This window comes from Erpetoichthys calabaricus, chromosome 15 (assembly GCF_900747795.2).
Source record: "Erpetoichthys calabaricus chromosome 15, fErpCal1.3, whole genome shotgun sequence".
In the NCBI taxonomy this organism is placed as follows: Eukaryota; Metazoa; Chordata; class Cladistia; order Polypteriformes; family Polypteridae; genus Erpetoichthys; species Erpetoichthys calabaricus.
The window spans coordinates 75,965,813-75,987,027 of NC_041408.2; the positions used below are offsets into that span (position 1 = coordinate 75,965,813).

Sequence of the window (21,215 nt, forward strand, 5' to 3'; positions counted from 1 at the left end):
GGCGTGCGCGTCGGTAATATGCCTTTAATCTCCTCTGACAGTAATACTGGCTTGTATGTGGCTGTAATATGCGTCACTGTATTGTGTACCTTTAATTTCCTCTCGCAGTAATACTGGTTTGTATTTCTGTAAAACGCCTCTAACTTTCTCTGACAGTAATATCGTGCATCGCACCATGCCCTTCACCAGAAGACACACACACACGAACACCTGGACGCACACAGGGATTTTATTAAAGAGGATAATGTTAAGACAGGAGTTCCTTGGAGATCAGTACAAGGTCCACTACTGTTTCATAAATAATCAAGATGAAAATATGACAAACAATGGTTAAATTTGATGGACTGGCAAATTGGCATATTCATTGCAAATAAACCTGAAAAGAACTTGGACAAGGGCAGATATGAATTAAATGATATAATACATTTAAATGTTTACACATTGTAAGGAAGAACATTGGCATGATTTCACAGTGGAGATTGGACATTGAAAGTACGCTTTATCTCAAAGACTTGATTGTTCTCCATAACCAAAGAATACATTAGAATAATATTTTGAAATTTCAGTTACATAGCATTCACACTACGGGACATTACTCGAAGAAAGTTACTCTTAAACTGTCACCTGTTATTCTAAAATGTGTTCTTTAGAAATAAACACAAAGGCAGAGGAACAAGCTGGTAATGGTTTCACACAAAGATCTCCCACAGTCTTGTATAGGTACATTAAATAAGTTCCTATTTAGAGAAGCTAATGATGGTAATCATGTTTCAGATTTCATGTTAATGAAGCGTCAGATAACCCCTCCCCCCATTTTTTTTTCTCCCTTCACTGTGTGCATTACCTCTTCGCTTTTTGAGCCCTTACTTCAACTCTTGTTCAAACTTTAAATCTGGTTTTACATAGGGAGAGTCCCTGGAACCATGTCTAGGTTCAGGAGTGCCATTTTAAAGTGTTGGGGCTATCCCATAAGAGCTCCTTCAGGCACATTATGCTTTTTCTGCATCTATTTACTGTAGTAACTACTTACATGGCCTGGGTAGCTCACATTGTGTACAGTTACATGCAGTATGGTGGCAGTCTCTGCTGGTGACATGTTGATCTGGGGTTTATACACACATACTATACAAAAAGATTAGGTTAAACAAGCACATAATTTTTAAACTAGCTATCTAGGTAGGAAGTGTAACAGGTATTTCTCCCTTAATTTTGTTCTTGTAAACATGTACTCTATGTAGCAGAGGTATCTTGTTGTGGAATTGATAGCTTTGTTTCTTTGAAGTCCACAATTTGAAAAGCTCTACTTTTCTGTGTCATGTTTGGACTAGTACTTCCTTAGCTGCTGTTATACATTTCTTGGGGATGGATGTAGTAAATAAGGCTCAAAGTAACAAGTATCTGAGAATAAAGTGAAAATTTTGAAGTTAAAGATCCTTGAACTGTAAAAGGAGCATTTTTAAATGGTGGTTAGTTGTTGATTAATGAGATTAAATGTGTTTTCTTTTTCCTTTTGCTGAGTTTTGCTACCAGTGAATGTCAACAGATTGAATAATACAAAATGCTGTCCCAATGTGTCATTTAAGCAACACATACACTTTGTGTTCCTTTTAGATTCCACCAGTTCCTCCAAAGCCAGATTTTGAAAGTCCTAGAGAGAAAATGCATAAATTAGGAGAAGGGGAATCCTCTATGACAAAAGATGAGTATATGAAAATGAAACAAGAACTTGAAGCGTGAGTATTTTTTTTTTTTTTTTAATTCATGGGTTAACGGGTCTGTGTCTGTATAATGTGCCTAAAGGGAGAGATCATTTACATCAGTACTTTACATTAATAAATGTGCTGCCATATTTAAGTAATCTACATTTTATTTGACACAACACACTAAAATGTTTTAAAATGGTAACTTAAAAAAAACAAAAAAAAAAACACACAACTGTAAACTGATTATCCCTGCAAAATGTCAATTAAAGAAATACTACACCCAAAAATAATTGTTTGTTTTGTACCTTATGTACTTTGCAGTGGTAGCTGGGAAAAATGTTTAATCTTATGTTTTCATGCAGAATAGAGAAGAAAACATTTCAATAAAATGCAAGCCATACATGACCAATGATTTACATTTTCAACAGCTAACAATGTGAAAAACATACATGGAAGAAAGGGGAAAAAAATTGCACATTACTTGCATTTCATAATCCACATGTCAAGTATTCAGTCTTGCTGTGAAAACATACTTTTTTGCTAAAATATTAATATAAATACTTAAGGAAAATAATGCTTTTTGGGAATGACTTTTTGAATTTAAGACAGGACTCAACAGTGAGACATTCCCAATGAATGATGGGGTGAGACAGGTCTTCAATTCAAAAAGTCATTCACATGAAGGTTTAGAGTCCTGTTTATAATATGCACTAATTATTCTGAAAGTATCTATTTAACAATATTTTAGTAAAAAAAAAAAGAAAAGTGTTTTGAACATACAACTAGATAACTGACATGTGGATTATGGAACATAAGTAACATGAGATTCCCCCCTCCATTTACTTTTTTTACTTGGGCATTTTACAGAATTGGTCACTATTGGCTTCTATTATGTCATAAACTGATTACATTTTTTTTTTCTTGATAATCAGTACAAACTACATGAGATAAGTAAATACATTATCATATTTTGTAAGAAAAGTATAATGCAGTATTTGTATGGCTTATTTACCATAAACCTTATTGCTATTCCAACATTTCTTTATTGTGCAGCAACTTAAGTTTTAAAGGTCTTACTGACACCATTTATTTGAAACTGCATCCAGAATGCAGGTAGTCTTCCTAGTTTAAACTGAGATGCTTCCATCTGTAACACGACAATAGATGAAATGTCAAGGATGCCAGAAATTAAGCTCCACGCAGAGCCATAGAAAATACCTAAAAAAAAAAAAAAACCTAAAACAAAAGCTGCTGCAATTTCCTGTGTGTCTTCTCTATGGCTAAGCATGCAAGTCTTGATTTAGCAAACCTTTTTTTCTTAAATTTCCTTTTAGGGAGTATCTTGCAGTATTTAAAAAAACGGTACAGGTTCATGAAGTTTTCCTTCAACGCCTGTCTTCTCACCCAGTGCTCAGCAAAGACCGGAACTTTCACATTTTCTTAGAGTACGACCAGGATGTAAGTCACTTTCTTTGTTTCCTATTATGCTCACAACAGGAACCTAAGGTAGGTTTATGTTTCTGTAATGCTTGCTGTGCATTTTCAAGTTTAACATTTGAGATTTATCACACTGTTCAACAGTCATTTTTGAAAACATTTTTGCAGCCTGATCTATGAGCTGTAATAGTCAGAGTTAATAATACTAATTAAGCTGAGACATCTTAGCAGCGCCCCCCAACCAACCTTGGGCTGTGATAGACTGAAAACCTCTGTCTCCCTTTTAGATATTGACTAAACTATATACACTTTTATTATATCTCAAGTGTAAACTAATAGTTTTTCAACAGGCTTGTATCTTTATTGTAGCTTTGTAAGAACTGAGCTTGCCTTAAATCTTTAGACACAGAAATGTGCCTTTGTTGCCAGTGGGCTCTAAATTTTCTGCCTACATTCCAAAATTTCGAGTTTTCCTTTGGCCTGATTGTGATTGTGTGCTTATAGGTTTATATTTGTTTTGAAATTTGACTAGCATGTCTGTTATTTATTGTTTAAGTATGCTAAGATGTACTGAATGATGCATATTGTCTATTTATGAACTTTTCAGACTTTCATGTATACGTTTCCATGAGTGAAGTTGGCAGTTTGCACTGTAGATTGCACACTGTTTTTTTTTCTTTTTTTTTTTTCTTTTTTTTTTGTGTATGTATGCAGAGAGAAAGAGAATAACATTTATTTCTTTTCTTTAGCTGAGTGTCAGAAGGAAGAATGCCAAGGAAATGTTTGGAGGTTTCTTTAAAAACATGGTAAAATCAGCAGATGAAGTTATAATATCGGGAATAAAGGTAAATAGTGCAAAATGTTGGTCATCTCCAATCTGTATCTTTTAAAATTTATTTTTCTGCTTTATTATTGGGAGAAAAATGAAAATCTGCATTATTCCTTAAGAGTGCATTTATTCTTCGGAATGGTAAGATAATAGTACTAAATAGAATGCATTAAAAAATGTAAAGACATTTATACAATGTATTTTCATATTTTGATATCTTACAAAAACAAACACTTTAAAAATCAATTGTGCTGTATATGTAATTTACAATATTTTGTTTTCATTTGTAATAAATGCAGTTTTTCTTGCATTAACATTGAGCTTGAATTGCCTGATGTGCTGATTTGGGTCCCTTGGCTTGGGCCAGCACAGCTTTTTCATTTTCTGGCTATTTTAATTGTAAACTATCAAGGGGAATTGATTAAATTAAGGTTTAGCAGTACATTGATATAGAAGCATGATTGATGTTGCTTTTAGAATTGGATAAAATTGTTCATAGGAAGATCTACAGTAGGCACTTGCTGTGCATTAGTTTTCTTTTTCTTTATACTTCACAAAAATGCATTAAAGAATATAACTGCATAGACTGGAGTATGTTTACATTCTTGCTTTTTAGACCAGCTTGCTTTGCACAGTCACTTCAGTCCAATTGTTTTCTTTTTCTGTTCTGCATTTCTATGTAACTAAAAGAATTGGCAACATTACAATATAAATTACTTTTGTTGTTTCATAAATGGTCTCTTATTTGGTTATGATTTTAAACAAATATGCTGCTGTTTTCTTTATTTATTAAAAACAAATTTCACAGAGCATTTTTTTTTAAAGCAATAGGTTGCTGGTCTACAACATTATACAGATACTGTAAATATTTGGAGGGAAGTAATGTCATTTTATCACTTGTTAAATTTTTTTTTTTTTTTTTTTACTAAAAATAATAAAATTACTTGTTTACAATTGCTAACATTTTTTTCTTTGATTTCAGGAAGTTGATGATTTTTTTGATCAAGAGAAGAACTTCTTAACTGACTACTACAATAAAATCCGTGATGCAACGGCAAAAGCAGAGAGAATGACCAGAGCTCACAAAAGTGAAGATTGTTCTGTCTTAATCTCATCCGTGTCAGTCACAAACTAAGTTCTAAGCTTTTGAATTGTGCTAAACACAAACTCTTGTGCTCTTTCATTAGATGTTGCTGATGACTATATTCATATCTCCTCCAACTTAAATGACCTTTCTGCAGAAGAAGCAGCTACACTTAAAATGTAAGTTCTTTTTGACACGGAGTTAACACAAATATGCATCAGTCTTCTTGATCCCCGAGGGGAAATTCTATAAAGTGTACCAAATACCCAAAAAAAAAAAATCCAATATTTTTGGCTTACACTAATCTTTGAAACTGTATCATACAGTTGATCATTTAAGAATCTTTTCTCTAGTTGTAAAAAAGTTTATCTGTCTTTCTCAGTGTCAAAGTGAGAACTGGACCAATATCCTTATGGTTTCAAGTTATATGATAGAAGTACTGTTAAATTATATTAATACTGTGCAGTTAGTATAATTTTATATATTAACTAGAATCAATTTTTGCTAAATTTCTAACATTATCTGAAACTTCAGGACAGTTGGTGGAAATGTTGATAATGTTGCTTTTATGAAAAAAGACTAAGTAAATGTTTCTGAGGCTATTGTTGAAATTTAGATCAGTTTCAAGAATGAGTTCCTCAATCTAAGAATTATTAATTATTACATATGAAGGTATAGTCATATCTATCCATCTTTAAATCTGCCTGTTAATGGCTGTGGCACTGAACCTTCCAGGAACCACATTGGAAAGTAAAGTTAGTCCATTAAATCGTTTACAACAATAAATTAACTTACACTCGGGATTCCCAATCTGAAATGTATGCCGATTTGTCAGATGTTTAAGATGCCCTCCCAAAATGTTCCTGTAGGAAGATTTAATACTACCTGCTGTGCTGCCATATTATTTTTAATCTGTATAATAGTTTATACAAACTGTTTATCTTGTGCACTCATTGTGATCAGTCTCACTGTACGACTATATTAGGTAAACAAGTTCAGGAATGATGGATGGTTGTAAAATGTTTGACTTAAACAATTGCACAACCTACAGTGAATAGACTGTATAAATAAACAGGGCGTTAAACAATAAAGTCATAAAAAGCAAAAGGAATGATTTGTTGTCCGTTTAACATGTTTAAAATCTTGCTTAATTTATTAAAGATTTAGTATACCCATTTTGTAATTTCTGGATTCATCCACCAAAAAAAATAAAACCTAGGAAATAAGTCTGCTTAATTAGGGTAGGTGTCCAAATAAAAGAGGATATTTGTCATTTGAAAACTAAACCCGAGAACCACTACCTTAGGATGTTATTTCGCGAGCAGTCATTGCCACATGAAAGTGGCAGCACTACAAGGGGTTTGCTGCTAGTCCTAATATTCCCCATTAAATGTTTGTCTTGAGTCACACTGGTGTCTCATTTTCTCAAACCCCTTGCACAGATAAGCTGTACTTTACTCTTCACTCCCAATCTGAGTTTTCTTTGTCTTCTCGTGTTTAGGTATCTCCTGAAAGTAGTAGAACTGTTTGAAAAGCTCCGGGTAAGGATTTTATCATAGGTTTATTTTCTTGTGTGAAAATTGTTTTCCGAAAAGTTGACCTTTCATTTTTAGTTCTTTTTATATTCATCTTTTCCTATATATTTAGAAAGTAGAAGCAAGAGTGGCTTCTGATGAAGATCTGAAATTGACCGAACTTCTAAGGTACTACATGAGAGACATTCAAGCTGGCAAGGTAACAATATTATGAAATTTTAAATTATTACTATGTAGTATTAAAAAAAAAAAAAGACCTGTCACTGCTGCATTACAACTAAATTTGAGTTCAGGTTGCTTGCAGGTCCTTAAAAAATAAATATTCTATAATACAGATTTATCAATATTGTAGAACTTGGAAAATGTTTCAGCTAAGTTATTTAGATTTCCTTCTGTAGTTAGGAACATGAATGGTTTCCTTGAAGGGCTGAATAGCTTTGTACCTGTGTAATCCAGGCAGGTTTACCCTGAAAAGTTATGTCACGCCACCTCCTTTTACTTGTGACAGGCAAATTTAATGCTTTTATTGTTAATCAAATAGCACACCCGAAGATATGTTAGTGCAATCCAGCCTTGAATGTGTTTTTAATCTTAATGGTGACAGTGTTTAATGATGATATTTTAACCATTACAATCTTTCTGTTAACTTCTGGTGGCTGAAGTTGCAATGATTTAGAGATGAGCCACATCTTGCAAAGAAGTCATTGAGTTCTAAGCATGGAAGAGTCTTTCTTTTTTTCCCCTCTCCAGTATTACCAAATTTGGCCTATTGTGCTCTCCACATTTCAGTTATGGATTGCAGATTTTATACAAATGCACATGTGTTTTGTATTTCACAGAATAGTTACATTTTCCATTTTCTTTCAGTACTGAAAATCGAAAGTACACCTTTATAAGAAGGATTTAGGAGTCGTAGTGGACCCTACACTATCAACTTCCAGGCAGTGTTCAGATGCAATTAAGAAGACTAACAGAATGTGAGGTTATATAGCGCCCTGATGTGTAGAGTACAAGTCCAAGGAGGTTATGCTCAAGCTTTTTAATGTACTGGTGAGGCCTCATCTGGAGTACTGTGTGCAGTTTTGGTCTCCAGGTTACAAAAAGGACATAGCAGCCCCAGAAAAGTTCCAGAGAAGAGCGAGTAGGCTGACTCCAGGACTACAGGGGATGAGTTATGAAGAAAGATAAAAGAGCTGAGCCTTTTCAGTTTAAGCAGATTAAGAGGAAACTTGATTGAAGTGTTTAAAATTTATATCGGGAATTAGTACAGGGGATCGAGTTATCTTAAAATGAGCTCAGTAAGAACATGGGGATAAGTTGTTAAGGGGAAATTTCTCACAAACCTCAAAGTTTTTCTTTATTCAGAGAACTATCGATACATGGAATAAGTGACCAAATAGTGTGGTAAACAGTAGGACTTTAGGGACTTTCTAAACTCGATGTTTTAGAAGAATTAATTGGATACTTTATTGAGCTGAATGGCCTGTTCTCATCTAGGTTTTTCTAATGTTCTAAAGTACAACTCAATCTTTATTCTGCACTACTCGGTAATCTTAGTCTAGCAGTGTTTAAATTATGCATTGCCTCAATATGTATGTACCGTAATTTACATTTTACTAGTAACTGTTTTGTGATTTTTTTTTTTTTTTTTTTTTTTTTTTTTTTTTTTTTTTTTCTTCGTTTTCTCTTCCTGCTTAAGTTCTGTTCTTAGCTTATGTACCTCTTAGACATTATTTTTAATCCATATCTCATTTTCTAAAAACTGTTTACCTGATGCACTTATTGTTCTCAATCTTTCATGACCTTTGTATTGGATAAACAAGTCCAGAAATGATAAGTGGCTGTAAATTGACTTTAGTAATTGTACAGCGTATGGTTGTTGAAAGGCCACTTCTCTTTGACTGTGGCACAGGACTTAGCTTTGTGGCTGTAGGTTTTTGTTGTACCTAAATTCACAATCATTGTCATTTTTACCTTTAATCAATCTCATTGTTTGTTTAGTTGTCCCTTTTCCTTCTCCTATTTTGTATTCAGAAAAGTACAGTAATTAGAGATTTGCAGTAATAAGAAATATTTAAATTTTTGTTGCATCTTTAAATGTTTAACTCTGTTTTTTAATTCACTTTTTCTGGGGAGTTGGATTGTGAAAGTTCTAGATGTGGGCTGCATCAGCATAACTTTTTAGAGGGAAAATGTTAAATGAAATGTGAAAAGTTATTTAAAAGTGGGAAACACAGTATTTCCTCTATCTTTATTTCCCAATGTAACATTTAGCAAGACATACTTCACTGTAAACTTTATTTTCCCCAGGCTAGTCTGCAGAATACTAAATTGTTCTTTCTTTGATCATCATTTTATGTAGGATCTTTTATACAGAAGAGCAAGGGCTCTTGCTGACTTTGAAAACTCAAATAAGGCATTGGATAAGGCCAGACTAAAAAGCAAAGATGTTGCAATAGCAGAAGAACAACAGCAGCTCTGTTGCCAGAAATTTGAAAAGATTTCAGAATCTGCAAAGAAAGGTAATCTGTAGCTCAGTCTTTAGGTGCTGCTTTAGTAAAGATTTAACTAATTCTCATTGAAGAATACTACAAAAACAGTAATCAGATTTAATGTTAAGCTCTTATAAAATGGATCTTGTGTTTCTGGTGGTAATGTTGTAGTATAAACTGATAAACTCTGGATTCCTCTTTGGCAGAAAGTTTTAAATAGCAAGAGCAGGAGAAAAGGTGGAACAGAGGAAATAGCTGTGACATTGCTGTTGAAAGAGTTTGGAGACATTTTCAATTTCTGTACCTAAATTATATAAAAGATTAAAGTGACCCATTTATGTGATGAAATATCTTATTGTGTTCATAAGAATTACTTATTCAACTCAATGATGATGTCTTGTTATGGTTGACATTGAGCTTTTTGGGGTTCCCCCTTATTTTTGCCCTTCTAGCCCTGAAAAAGAACCATAATTTTAAGGCCACCTTTGGACCATATTTTGTGCAGAAAATTGCATCCTCATAAAAATAGTACAACAATAGATGACTTCAGCAAAAATGATTAGAAGGACTTATAGTTGTGCATGCCACATCAACCAACTCAAGGGGTTCACTTCCTAAAGGGATGCCAGGGGTCAAAATTGTCCGTTTTTCCGAAGTTTTGTGCAAAGGAGTATTGGGGGAATATAGGTATGTGTAGTAGTGTTTTATATTATTTCAAAGTTGCTGATCATATTTTTGATATTCAATTTTTTATCGCTGGTCAATATTATTTTGTGCTTAGTCCTGAACAGGGCCGTGGGGGGTGCAAGGTAGGATGAAACACTGAACAGGGCCATCGCAGGGTGAATTCATACACTGTTGCCAATTTAGTATCTCCAGTCCACGTGTATGTCTTTGGACTGTGCCTGGTCCCTGGTCTCCTTACTATGAGGCAGCAGCACACCACTGTGTCACCATGCTACCCTCATTACCACTGGACCCTTGCCCCTCAAATTGCTAAATGAGAAATTGCAAATATAATCATATGGCCTATCAATTTTGATTATTTCAAGGTTAGTGATTATGAATGTTATTTTTTATTTTTGGTCCTTCACAAGGGATTTACTAAGGACCTCTACCAGAATATGACTGTTGTCTATTATAAGACTTTTTAAATGTTTAAATTAAAGCACACATTTGAATATTTCAAATATTTAATGCAACTATTCTTGTTTATTATGTACTTCTACCTTGTATAACATATCATTACATTTCTTATGAACACCCCAAATTAGGGTAACTTGCACTGATTTAAAGTTGTTGTCAAGTAAAATTGAAAGTGGCAGAGCAGTAGTACAAGCATATCCCATCTCACTTATAACATAAAAGGTGGGTTAGTAAGCACAAGGAAAAACTGATAACCACACACCCATGTCCAAAAGGCAATCAAAAAAAAAAAAAAAAAAAAAAAAATGCAGCCAGCGGAAAGTGAAAAAAGTTCAGTCAAGTAAAGGCCTTATAATAATAATAATAATTCTTTAATAATTCTTTGCATCTATATAGCGCTTTTCTCTGTCACATTACCCAACTTTTTCATTATTATCAGTTGCAGACTTCTTTTACATAATCTTAGTGTGGTTGCCTTGTTGGCACAATTATAATTACAGCAAAAAAGTGTATTATTCTAACACTCACTTTGTGCAGTATCTGCTTTCTAATGGAGTTTGGAAGCTTTTTGTATTCACTGCTATTTCTGCCACCATAGTTTGGAATAATGTAAAAACAAAAATAGCTGTTAAAACAATGTAACCCAGATGGTGAGTCAGAAAGGACAAAGAGAGATCTTTAAGCAAGGTCTACACATGCATGTCCTAAAGTAAGGAATGCACCAGTCCCATCCAAAACAAAATATTTTATCACTTTAAAGAGTCTGCTATCAAGATTATGATAATCAGTGATACTGCTAGAATGTGACCTGTTCCATTCCTTGAGAAGCATTAAACAAAGGAAGTATAAAGTGTAACACATGCATGATTATACCTGTTAAGACAATCTTCATTTATTTGTTACCTTTCCCCTGTAGCATTTAGTTTTCTGCTGCTAAGAAGAACCAGAAACAAGAGTGTATTTAATCCACATCTCAAAGATACTAAAAACAGTTGAGTTTAAAGAGCATTTATTAAGATTGACTGTGTAATATTCAACTACTTCATGGTTTTTTTTCCAATGTTGTAATTGGATTTTATTGAGAGAAACCCATTATTTTTATAATCAGTAAGGCAACTGCTTTTGTTACATTGCTAGCTCACTGTTTAATTTCACTCCGAATAATAAATCTGCCTTCCCCCTTTTTTGATATTATTTGAAACAGGAAAGATGTTTACTCAACAGAGACCAACTCAGCTGCTCTAAAACATATGCCTGGCTTTCCTGGATACAGCTCTTCCTTTTCAACCTTCAGGGCAATCTTAGTTTTAAGCTTTTTTCCAACTTCCTGATTTATTTATTAGGGGGAAGTGAAAAGGGATGATTGCTAGAAAAAAAAGAATACCTAAAAGAAAAAAATGAGCTACTGTATCTTTCATAAAGTTGAAATGTATTATTGTACTGCTATAAAAATGAGGTTTAAAGGCATTTTGTAATACTAAGGGTTACCTGCTTAAAGAGAGTCTTTGAAGTTTACATGCTGTGTATTTCCAAATAAATGAGGAGCAGCTGTCCCACATCCTATTAATATACTGTATACATTACAGTCGCCATAGGCTTTAAATAATTTTCTTAATATAACTTGGTTTTCTTTTTTTACCGAAGTATACATGTGTTCTCAGGTGACAGGTTTTCCACATGTGTTCATGCTACAAGTACTTGGGTGACACATTAACTGGTTGTTGCTGGTGGTCCCAAAGGGGGGTTTTTTTGGGGGTTTTTTTTTTTTTTTTTTTTTGTAGTTACATCTCATTGTGCCTGAAAAAAATGAGGTTTTTTTTAGTAGTTCACTCACTCAAAGTGGTGGCTCCAAGTCTAAGGATCTGCACAGGTATCTGGATGGTTACTGGTTCAAGTCCCATTACTGCCAGAATGGATCCTGCTCTGTTGGGCCCTGGAGCAAGGCCCTTAACCTGAAAATTGCTCCAGGAGAGCTAAATAGATAGATAGATAGATAGATAGATAGATACTTTATTAATCCCAATGGGAAATTCACATTCTTCAGCAGCAGCATACTGATACAATAAATAATATTAAATTAAAGAATGATAATAATACAGGTGAAAAAAAACAGACAATAACTATGTATAATGTTAAATATTAACGTTTACCCCCCCTGGTGGAATTAAAGAGTCGCATAGTTTGGGGGAGGAACGATCTCCTCAATCTGTCTGTGGAGCAGGACAGTGACAGCAGTCTGTCGCTGAAGCTGCTCTTCTGTCTGGAGATGACATTATTTAGTGGATGCAGTGGATTCTCCATAATTGATAGGAGCCTGCTGAGCGCCCTTCGCTCTGCCACAGATGTTAAACTGTCCAGCTCCATGCCAACAATAGAGCCTGCCTTCCTCACCAGTTTGTCCAGGCGTGAGGCGTCTTTCCTCTTAATGCTGCCTCCCCAGCACACCACTGCGTAGAAGAGGGCGCTCGCCACAACTGTTTGATAGAACATCTGCAGCATCTTATTGCAGATGTTGAAGGAAGCCAGCCTTCTAAGGAAGTATAACCGGCTTTGTCCTTTCTTGCACAGCGCATCAGTATTGGCAGTCCAGTCTAATTTATCATCCAGCTGCACTCCCAGATATTTATAGGTCTGCACCATCTGCACACAGTCACCTTTGATGATCACTGGGTCTATGAGGGGTCTGGGCCTCCTAAAATCCACCACCAGCTCCTTGGTTTTGCTGGTGTTCAGGTGTAGGTGGTTTGAGTCGGACCATTTAACAAAGTCATTGATTAGGTCCCTATACTCCTCCTCCAGCCCATTCCTGATACAGCCCACGATAGCAGTGTAATCAGCGAACTTTTGCACATGGCAGGACTCCGAGTTGTATTGGAAGTCCGATGTATATAGGCTGAACAGGACCGGAGAAAGTACAGTCCCTTGTGGCGCTCCTGTGTTGCTGACCACAATGTCAGACGTGCAGTTCCCAAGACGCACATACTGAGGTCTGTCTTTAAGATAGTCCACGATCCATGCCACTAGGTATGAATCTAATCCCATCTCTGTCAGCTTGTCCCTAAGGAGCAGAGGTTGGATTGTGTTGAAGGCGCTAGAGAAGTCTAGAAACATAATTCTTACAGCACCACTGCCTCTGTCCAAGTGAGAGAGGGATCGGTGTAGCATATAGATGATGGCATCTTCCGCTCCCACCTTCTCCTGATATGCAAACTGCAGAGGGTCAAGGGCGTGTTGAACCTGTGGCCTGAGGTGGTGAAGCAGCAGCCTCTCCATGGTCTTCATCACATGTGATGTCAGAGCAACAGGCCGAAAGTCATTCAGCTCACTAGGACGTGATACCTTTGGGACTGGGGTGATACAAGATGTTTTCCAAAGCCTCGGGACTCTCCCCTGTTCCAGGCTCAGGTTGAAGATGCGCTGTAGAGGACCCCCCCAGCTCCGATGCACAGACCTGCAGCAGTCGTGGCGATACTCCATCTGGACCCGCTGCTTTGCTGGCACGAAGTCTCCTCAGCTCTCTGCTCACTTGCGCTGTTGTTATTATGGGTGGGGATGTTTTTCCTATGCTGGTATCAGCAGAAGGATGTGTGGAGGGTGCAGTACTCCGAGGTGAGAGTGAGAGTGGGTTAGGGTGGTCAAACCTGTTAAAAAAGTTGTTCATTTGGTTTGCTCTCTTCACGTCTCTCTCAATGGTGGTACCCCGCTTCGAGCTGCAGCCAGTGATGATCTTCATCCCATCCCACACTTCCTTCATGCTGTTATTCTGCAACTTCTGCTCCAGCTTTCTCCTGTACTGCTCCTTCGCCGCCCTGAGTTGGACTCGGAGTTCCTTCTGCACGCGCTTGAGCTCATGCTGATCACCGTCTTTAAAAGCCCTTTTCTTCTGATTCAAAAGGCCCTTGATGTCACTTGTAATCCATGGCTTGTTGTTAGCATAGCAGCGTACTGTTCTTACTGGAACTACAATGTCCATACAGAAGTTGATGTAGTCAGTAGTGCAGTCAACAACTTCCTCAATGTTCGCATTATGAGATCCCTGCAGGATATCCCAGTCTGTAGTTCCAAAAAAGTTCTCTCAGAGTATTCTCAGCCTCCGGGGTCCACTTCCTGAATGATCGTGTGGTTACAGGTAGGACTCTAACTTTTGGTTTATAGTGAGGCTGAAGCTGAACCAGGTTATGATCTCCTTTCCCAAGCGCAGGCAGCGGGGTGGCGCTGTATGCGTCTTTAACGTTTGCATACAGTAAATCAATAGTCTTATTTCCCCGGGTGTTACAGTCCACATACTGGGAGAATGCAGGCAATGTTTTGTCCAGCGTCACATGGTTAAAGTCTCCAGCGATTAGCACAAGCGCCTCAGGGTGCTGCGTTTGTAACTTAGCAACAGCGGAATGGATGATGTCACTCGCTGACTCCACGTCTGCCCGAGGAGGAATGTATACAATAACAACAATGATGTGTCCAAACTCTCTGGGCAAATAGTAGGGACGTAAACTTACGGCCAACAGTTCGATATCCCTGCAGCAAGTGGAGATTTTGACGTTAACATGTCCAGAGTGACACCACCGTGTATTAACATAGAGAGCGAGTCCTCCTCCTTTGTGCTTCCCACAGGTACTTGCGTCTCTGTCCGCTCTAACTGTGCTAAACCCGGGTAGCTCCACGTTGGCATCTGGGATGGTGTTATTTAGCCACGTTTCGCAGAAACACAACAAACTGCATTCTCTGTAGGTCCTTACATTTTTCACCAGCGCAGCCAGTTCGTCGATCTTATTTGAGATTGAGTTTACATTCCCCAGAATCACAGAAGGCACCGAAGGCTTGAAACGCCACTTTCTCGCAAGCCGCTTCTTTTTTAGCTTAGTGCCGGCTCTGCTGCCACGATACCGCCTTCTTACCTCGTCGGGTAAATATGGAACCACACCGGCACTGGCATTTGTTCTCAGCGCCCGAAGTTGAGTACTTGAATAGGCGAGTCTCGGCGTGTTAAAATCCATGCCCACGTTGTAAAAGTAAGTGTGTCCAGGGAAGGAATCCACATAAAATAAAGTGGTAGGAGTGATCAATAAATAAAAATAGAAAAATAAAAGTAGAAAAGTACACATACATATACAGTCATACATGGAGCTGCTGAAAAGGCTGCCACTCACGGCGGCGCCAGATGCATCAATGCATCAAATAATGGCTGACCCTGCGCTTTGAGCCCCAAAGTTTTGTGTGAGAAGACAATTTCCACGTGGGGATTAATTACATAAATCAAAAAAATGCTTTGGTCTGTTAATTCAGTTACCTCGTAGTCCAGTTTGTTCAAATGCAAAGACTTGGTTGCAGGGTAGTAGAACAGTGCATTGGCCTTCTTGTACCATATGTGACATTTCAGACATCTTTAAGTAAGTAGATTTGGAGATGGATGTTTTACTTATTGCTCAGTGGTTTAAAAAAATTAGGACTCTGATATCTAGTGGCTTTAAAACCCTTTGGTACATATTTACATAGATGTAAAACATTTATTTTTTTTGGTTCCTCTAGAGCTGACCAGTTTCAAAGCAAGAAGAGTTGTAGCTTTTCGGAAAAATTTAATTGAAATGGCAGAACTAGAAATAAAACATGCAAAGGTAAGTATCCACTTTTTTATCTTCATTATATTGATAATCTTCATAATTTTTTACAGATTTTTTCTAAGCAGTTTTCTTCCAAGAACCATGTACAAAATTTGCAGCTTTTTAGAGATGCACATTATGTAAATATAAACGTGCAGTAACTAAGCTTAGGGGACAAAACAGGTGTGCAATGTAGGGCATTTGAGAAAGAGAGACCATGATTATTTAACACATCACTATTACCTGCATTTGCAGTGCTTTTTAATATTTTTACGCTGGGTGTTTACAAACCAAAAGCGTCTGGCTTTCTGGCTATCGCACAGTCTTTTAAATTATATATTTCAATTACATAGTTTTGTATTTACAGTAATGGTACTTTGCAGCATGAGCTCATTTTAATTAGTGTGCATGTGTAAAATTAAACAGCTCATGGTTGGACCCATAATTATGTGGTATAAACCTATATGAAGGCTTCCTTATCGGTGCTTCCACAATGCAGTCTGTGTGTACTTAGCAGTACCATCATTCTGCTATGTACACATTGGCATATGCAGTATAATTTCCACTAATAGTACTTGTATAGCTGCTGGTCTGTGCTTGCTTGAAAGCAGTATAAATTATTTTGTGTGTCTTAACTTTTATTGACTGAAAGCACCAATAAATTCATTATAATGGGAACTGTGATTTATAATGAGGCTAGCAGTTTACAAGCTGGAGATGTAAAAATGTGTGATATGCTTTTTAGTTTCCGAAGAATGCTAACCTTTGAAAAACGTTGTCCTTTTTTTTATTTTGCAGAGTAATGTTTCTCTTCTGCAAAGCTGCATTGACCTGTTTAAGAACAATTAAACTTGTACTGGCCTGTGTCCTGACTTGCACAAAAAGGGAGCGTAAACCCAACTACTGTTGCACTTCCATTATTTCTCGCCGTCTTTAGTTAATTTCAAGCTGTGAGACTGCAAACATTCCAAATGAGATTTACCAATATTTTATTATAAAGTTTATAAAAGGTTTTTCAGTGCAGTTCTGCAGAGTTTCCTCTTAAATGCAGGGAAAAATACTGGGATTTTTTTTTTTTTTTTTTGCCAAATGTATAAGAAAACTGGCCATTTTTATGGTTAATAAGAGTGGACCTTTGCATTGCATAATTTCTTCATATAGTGTATCAACGTTACATTCCTCTTTATCTGGCACTTTTGTATAAATAAGCATCTTTTTACCATCTTTCATGTGGAAATGTGATACTTTGGAGATTGTGTAGCAATAAAAAATTTCCCTTTTGTAATAACAGACATGACCACCCTTAGTTTAACTCTCCAGGTGTCTAGTGATGTATGTATTTGTGACTTCTGTTCATGTGGTCATTTTTTGTAGGAATTTGCATATTTTAGATTGCCACACCACATTCCTGGCATACAGCTGTCACTCCAGGTGAAGACCTGTCAGGTTTTCTCTCTCTTCCCCCCCTCCCCCCTTCATGTTTTTTGTGTGGTGGAAGTAGGATTACCCACACTGTTCTTTTAACAATGTTGGTAACTAAGTTCAAGTTCAAATCCTGCACAAGTCAGAATTACATTATATTTTCCTCAGACGTCTAAAAATTGATTTCAATACAGTCCTTCCCCCCCCCCCCCCCCCCCCCCCTTGCATTTAACATCCCTCATGTCCATTGGTAGTAATGCTGCTTTCCAGTGGGAAATGGTGAGTACGCAACTTTAATCTTGGAAATAAGAAAACTGCTCCCAAATATAACAATTAATAATTGGTCAAATATAAATTGTTGATATTGTCTTTTTGTTTAGTTATTCCCTGCTAAGATAAATGTAAAAAGGTTCTCACTCTCTTACCATTTTATTGCATCACACCTTATAGATAACTATTTCATGTAAATATTAAGTTCTTTCATTATTTAAAAGCTTGTTCCCATTTTTATTTGTGTTTTGATGGTTAAATAGCCTTTTAAACTAATCCTGGATTTTGAGTTGTATTCCAGGCTACTTCTGCATCTTGCTTTTTTTTTATGCTCAACTTTCCTTGAGAAGAAGAATATCCAGACATAATCTGCAAAACCATCTTAAAGCCTTCTGTTAGGTTTGATTGGGTTCAAGAAGCTTGTCCAGCAAGTATACACTTTATATGCAGGTCTACATATATTACTGTGTACATACTTGTGATGGACAGAGAAGCATATTGTTGTATTGACTCCAAGGTACCAAATCCGTGACTAGAGTGAGCTAATGTTTGGTGTAATTACCGTATGTCTCTCACATTTAAATTATTTCTTGCATTCTGAGTTTGCATTTTTCTTTGAAGCTCAAGTTCACTTCAGATAGATGAACCTTTGTATGTTGTGCAAATTAATTTTGAAATCCTTTTTAGTGGGTTTTGTTACCGATGGGGGTCAAATTTTACTTCAGTACCTTAAAGCAAGAGTGTCAGACTCCGTTTTATTGAGGGCCATAAATAACAATGGTGGCATTTTGTGTACTTTGCACTTTTTATTGTTGAGTCATTAAGAGCCACTGATTTCAGTTCTAACTACAGATTACTCTGTTTTTGGTGAGCTATACTGCACAGATAAATGCGAACAGACATGAGAGACACATTTTGAGGGCAGATGTAAATTAAATACAGATAAAATTCATATATAAAATGCACAGTAAAGGGGGAAAAATGAATGGCTATCGTGGCCCATATGTAGCATGGTTTGAATATTGATGAAGATTGAATATTGATGAAGCGGGCCACTTTAAAAAGTGCTGTGAGCTTGACACCACTGCATTAAGGGATAAGTCAAACATTTTTGTTAAGTCAGTATTTTTCCCTTCTATACAGTTGTATTTATCTTTTAAGAGAAACTTTCATTGTTAAGTTAAACATGCAACCCAAAAGGCTTACAGTAGTGATCTGACAGACACCAGAAAGAATGTGAAACAAAAGCTGTCAAACATCTTTATTTGCCTTTTATAACATCTTTGGGTCAAATTTAACTTGTTTTTGTGTTTAGAAATAAGTTAAAGCACTGTAAATTTCTTCCGTTCCCCCCGTCGTCCTCCCAAGATTTCCCAAAATTAATGATCAGTAAAAAAAAATTAAATATTCCACAATTTGTACAGCGTCTGAAAAATATTTACCTTGCCATGTCTTTTGGGTCAATTTTGACCCACCTTTGACTTTAATGGATCTTCCACTATTTAAGGTGGAGTGTTTGTTCACCACCAATAACATCTTCAGTGTAATTTCAGCTCAGAGTTTCAGAACATTACATTTTAGTATAGTTGCTACACATTTTGAACACTGCCATGTCTTTCAGGTTAATATTTGTTGAGGTTCTGCAAAAGCTAATTTTTCCCTTGGGCCATATAAAGTGTTGTCTTTCCACTTTTATATATCTACTTCAGCAGATTTTACTTTTTTTTTTTGTTTTGTTTTTTTTTAGTAGATTCTACTCTCCGTTTAGGTAGGTTTGTTTACTTCCAACAAAAACATCTTAAATATCATCAGTTCCAAAATATAGGATCATCATTACTACAAGATAAAGACGGTTGGGGTGAAAAATGTGACATCTAGGGCAGTCACAGCATTGAGTCAGCATATTAAAAAGTTGTGAGGGTTAACTATCTACTGTCCTGAACACATGTGTTGTGGCTTTAAAAACATTCAAGAGGTGTGCTTTCTGACAATCTTAACACTACACCATATTTTTCACAGGACTTTACTCAGAATTGAGTGGCTTATCCCCAAATGTTTACCTTTTGGCTTTCCTTCAGTACTTATTGTGAGATAAAAGGTAATTAGGTATGTTTGCTCTATTCCTAAATTTGTTATCCAGTAGAGAAGCTTGGAGATGTATTGTGTTCGAGTATACAAACTCGAAAGAAAACTAAGTTGATAATTCATGACTTTTTTTTTTTTTTCTTTGATTGTGAATGAATCAAGTCGACTTAACTTATACTCTGTATAGTTTAAATAAATCACCATTTAATGTGACAACTTTCACATTGGCAACCTTTTGCATGTTGATTAGAATTTCACTGTACTCTGTGCACATGACAATAATGACTTGATAAATCTATTTTTGGATTTTTCCCCCTTCACATTTTATACATTGTGCACATTGGTATGTACTGTGCACTGTGTATAATTTACTGAGAGTGAAACCTGCCCTTTTTTTCCAGTTCTTTGTTATAATTATAGCCCAACATTTGTGGCATCTGTCAGAGAAGTGCCAGGCTGGGATGATTGCTGCCATGGTTGCTACAGTAACTGCTATAGAAGACATCAGTATATCATGTTTGGTAGCACTTTGCAGCATTTCAGCCTTGGTTTGATTCTTTTGCATGTTCTCCCTGTGATTTGTGGATATTCCATGAAGACTACTTTGGTTGCCTTCCACAGTCTTTAAGATGAGCTGCTGAGTTGAACAGTGACTGCTTGCCTTGGCATGAGTTTGTGTCGACTATATTCTCTCTCAAGTAGGTTGTGGCTCTCCATTTTTGCATCTGTTGAACTGCAGCTCCCTACAGCCTCAGATAGTTAAGTAGATCGCCAAGGGACCAAAATAAATTCTAAAATACAAGTGTTGGGTTTTTCTCATTGAATGTGCAGGTAAAGATTTTTCTCCAGAAACATTTATGGAGAAAAATTTGATGGAAACTTTCTCAATATGGTTAATTGACTGATATAATGTGTATTGTATTGCTTTTATAATAAATAACAAAATTTGTATAGAACACAAAGTCCAATTTTACAAGCATGCATTTGACTTAAAGGATGATTTATTTTTAAAATAGAGTATAAATAAATGATACCTTTCAGTAATCTGGCTTTGTTTTTCATTTCTTGTTTGTGTTTATAAGAATCACTTACGAACACTTTGTGGTCATTCCAGTTTTTCTTGTCCAGTGCCTCCTGACTCACCATTACAAGAAAACCCCACACATATGATACACCATTTGACATGATGTAATGTTACATAAAATGTAGAGCGTTTTGGGGTTCCTCCTATTTTAGGCCCACTGGACCCTAAACACCCTCATTTGTAGGCAATTTTTGACCATATTTTGCTTACAAAATTCCTCACTTATGATAAAGAGTAAATCAATTAGCATCTTCAGCAAAACTGATCAGAAGGACTTCAAACTTTGCTTGCCACATCAATTGACCCCAGAGGTTCACTTCCTAGTGGCATACGAGAGGTAAAGTTTGTCCTTTTTTTTTTTTTGAGGCTTTGTGCAAAAGAGTATTGGTAATATTGCCATGTGAAATGTCGTTTTATGCTATTTCAAGGTTGCTAATCATGAATGTGAACATTTTTTAATATTCTTTACCACAGGTCAATCAGTCTTCAAGTCGTCTGATCATTTATGTTGGGCAGGCCACATAAACT

At 36.2% G+C, this 21,215-nt stretch overlaps 1 protein-coding gene across 2 annotated transcripts in view; it reads left to right on the forward strand.

Annotated features, from left to right (window-relative positions):
- The window catches only part of snx5 (sorting nexin 5), a 42,050-nt gene extending 21,403 nt beyond the window's left edge, over positions 1 to 20,647 (forward strand). The window contains exons 4-14 of one of the 2 annotated variants that reach the window (XR_007933608.1): positions 1,612 to 1,733; positions 3,038 to 3,161; positions 3,890 to 3,985; positions 4,952 to 5,057; positions 5,157 to 5,232; positions 6,555 to 6,594; positions 6,701 to 6,787; positions 8,951 to 9,110; positions 15,756 to 15,841; positions 16,625 to 18,357; positions 18,642 to 20,647. Coding sequence is in view for 1 of the 2 variants with exons in the window: in XM_028820647.2 (XP_028676480.1) it covers positions 1,612 to 1,733; positions 3,038 to 3,161; positions 3,890 to 3,985; positions 4,952 to 5,057; positions 5,157 to 5,232; positions 6,555 to 6,594; positions 6,701 to 6,787; positions 8,951 to 9,110; positions 15,756 to 15,841; positions 16,625 to 16,675 (948 nt within the window). In the remaining variant the exon portion in view is untranslated. Of the gene's footprint in view, positions 1 to 1,611; positions 1,734 to 3,037; positions 3,162 to 3,889; positions 3,986 to 4,951; positions 5,058 to 5,156; positions 5,233 to 6,554; positions 6,595 to 6,700; positions 6,788 to 8,950; positions 9,111 to 15,755; positions 15,842 to 16,624 lie in introns of both variants that reach the window. The other variant, XM_028820647.2, reaches the window with a different exon arrangement.
- The last annotated feature ends 568 nt before the right edge of the window (positions 20,648 to 21,215 follow it).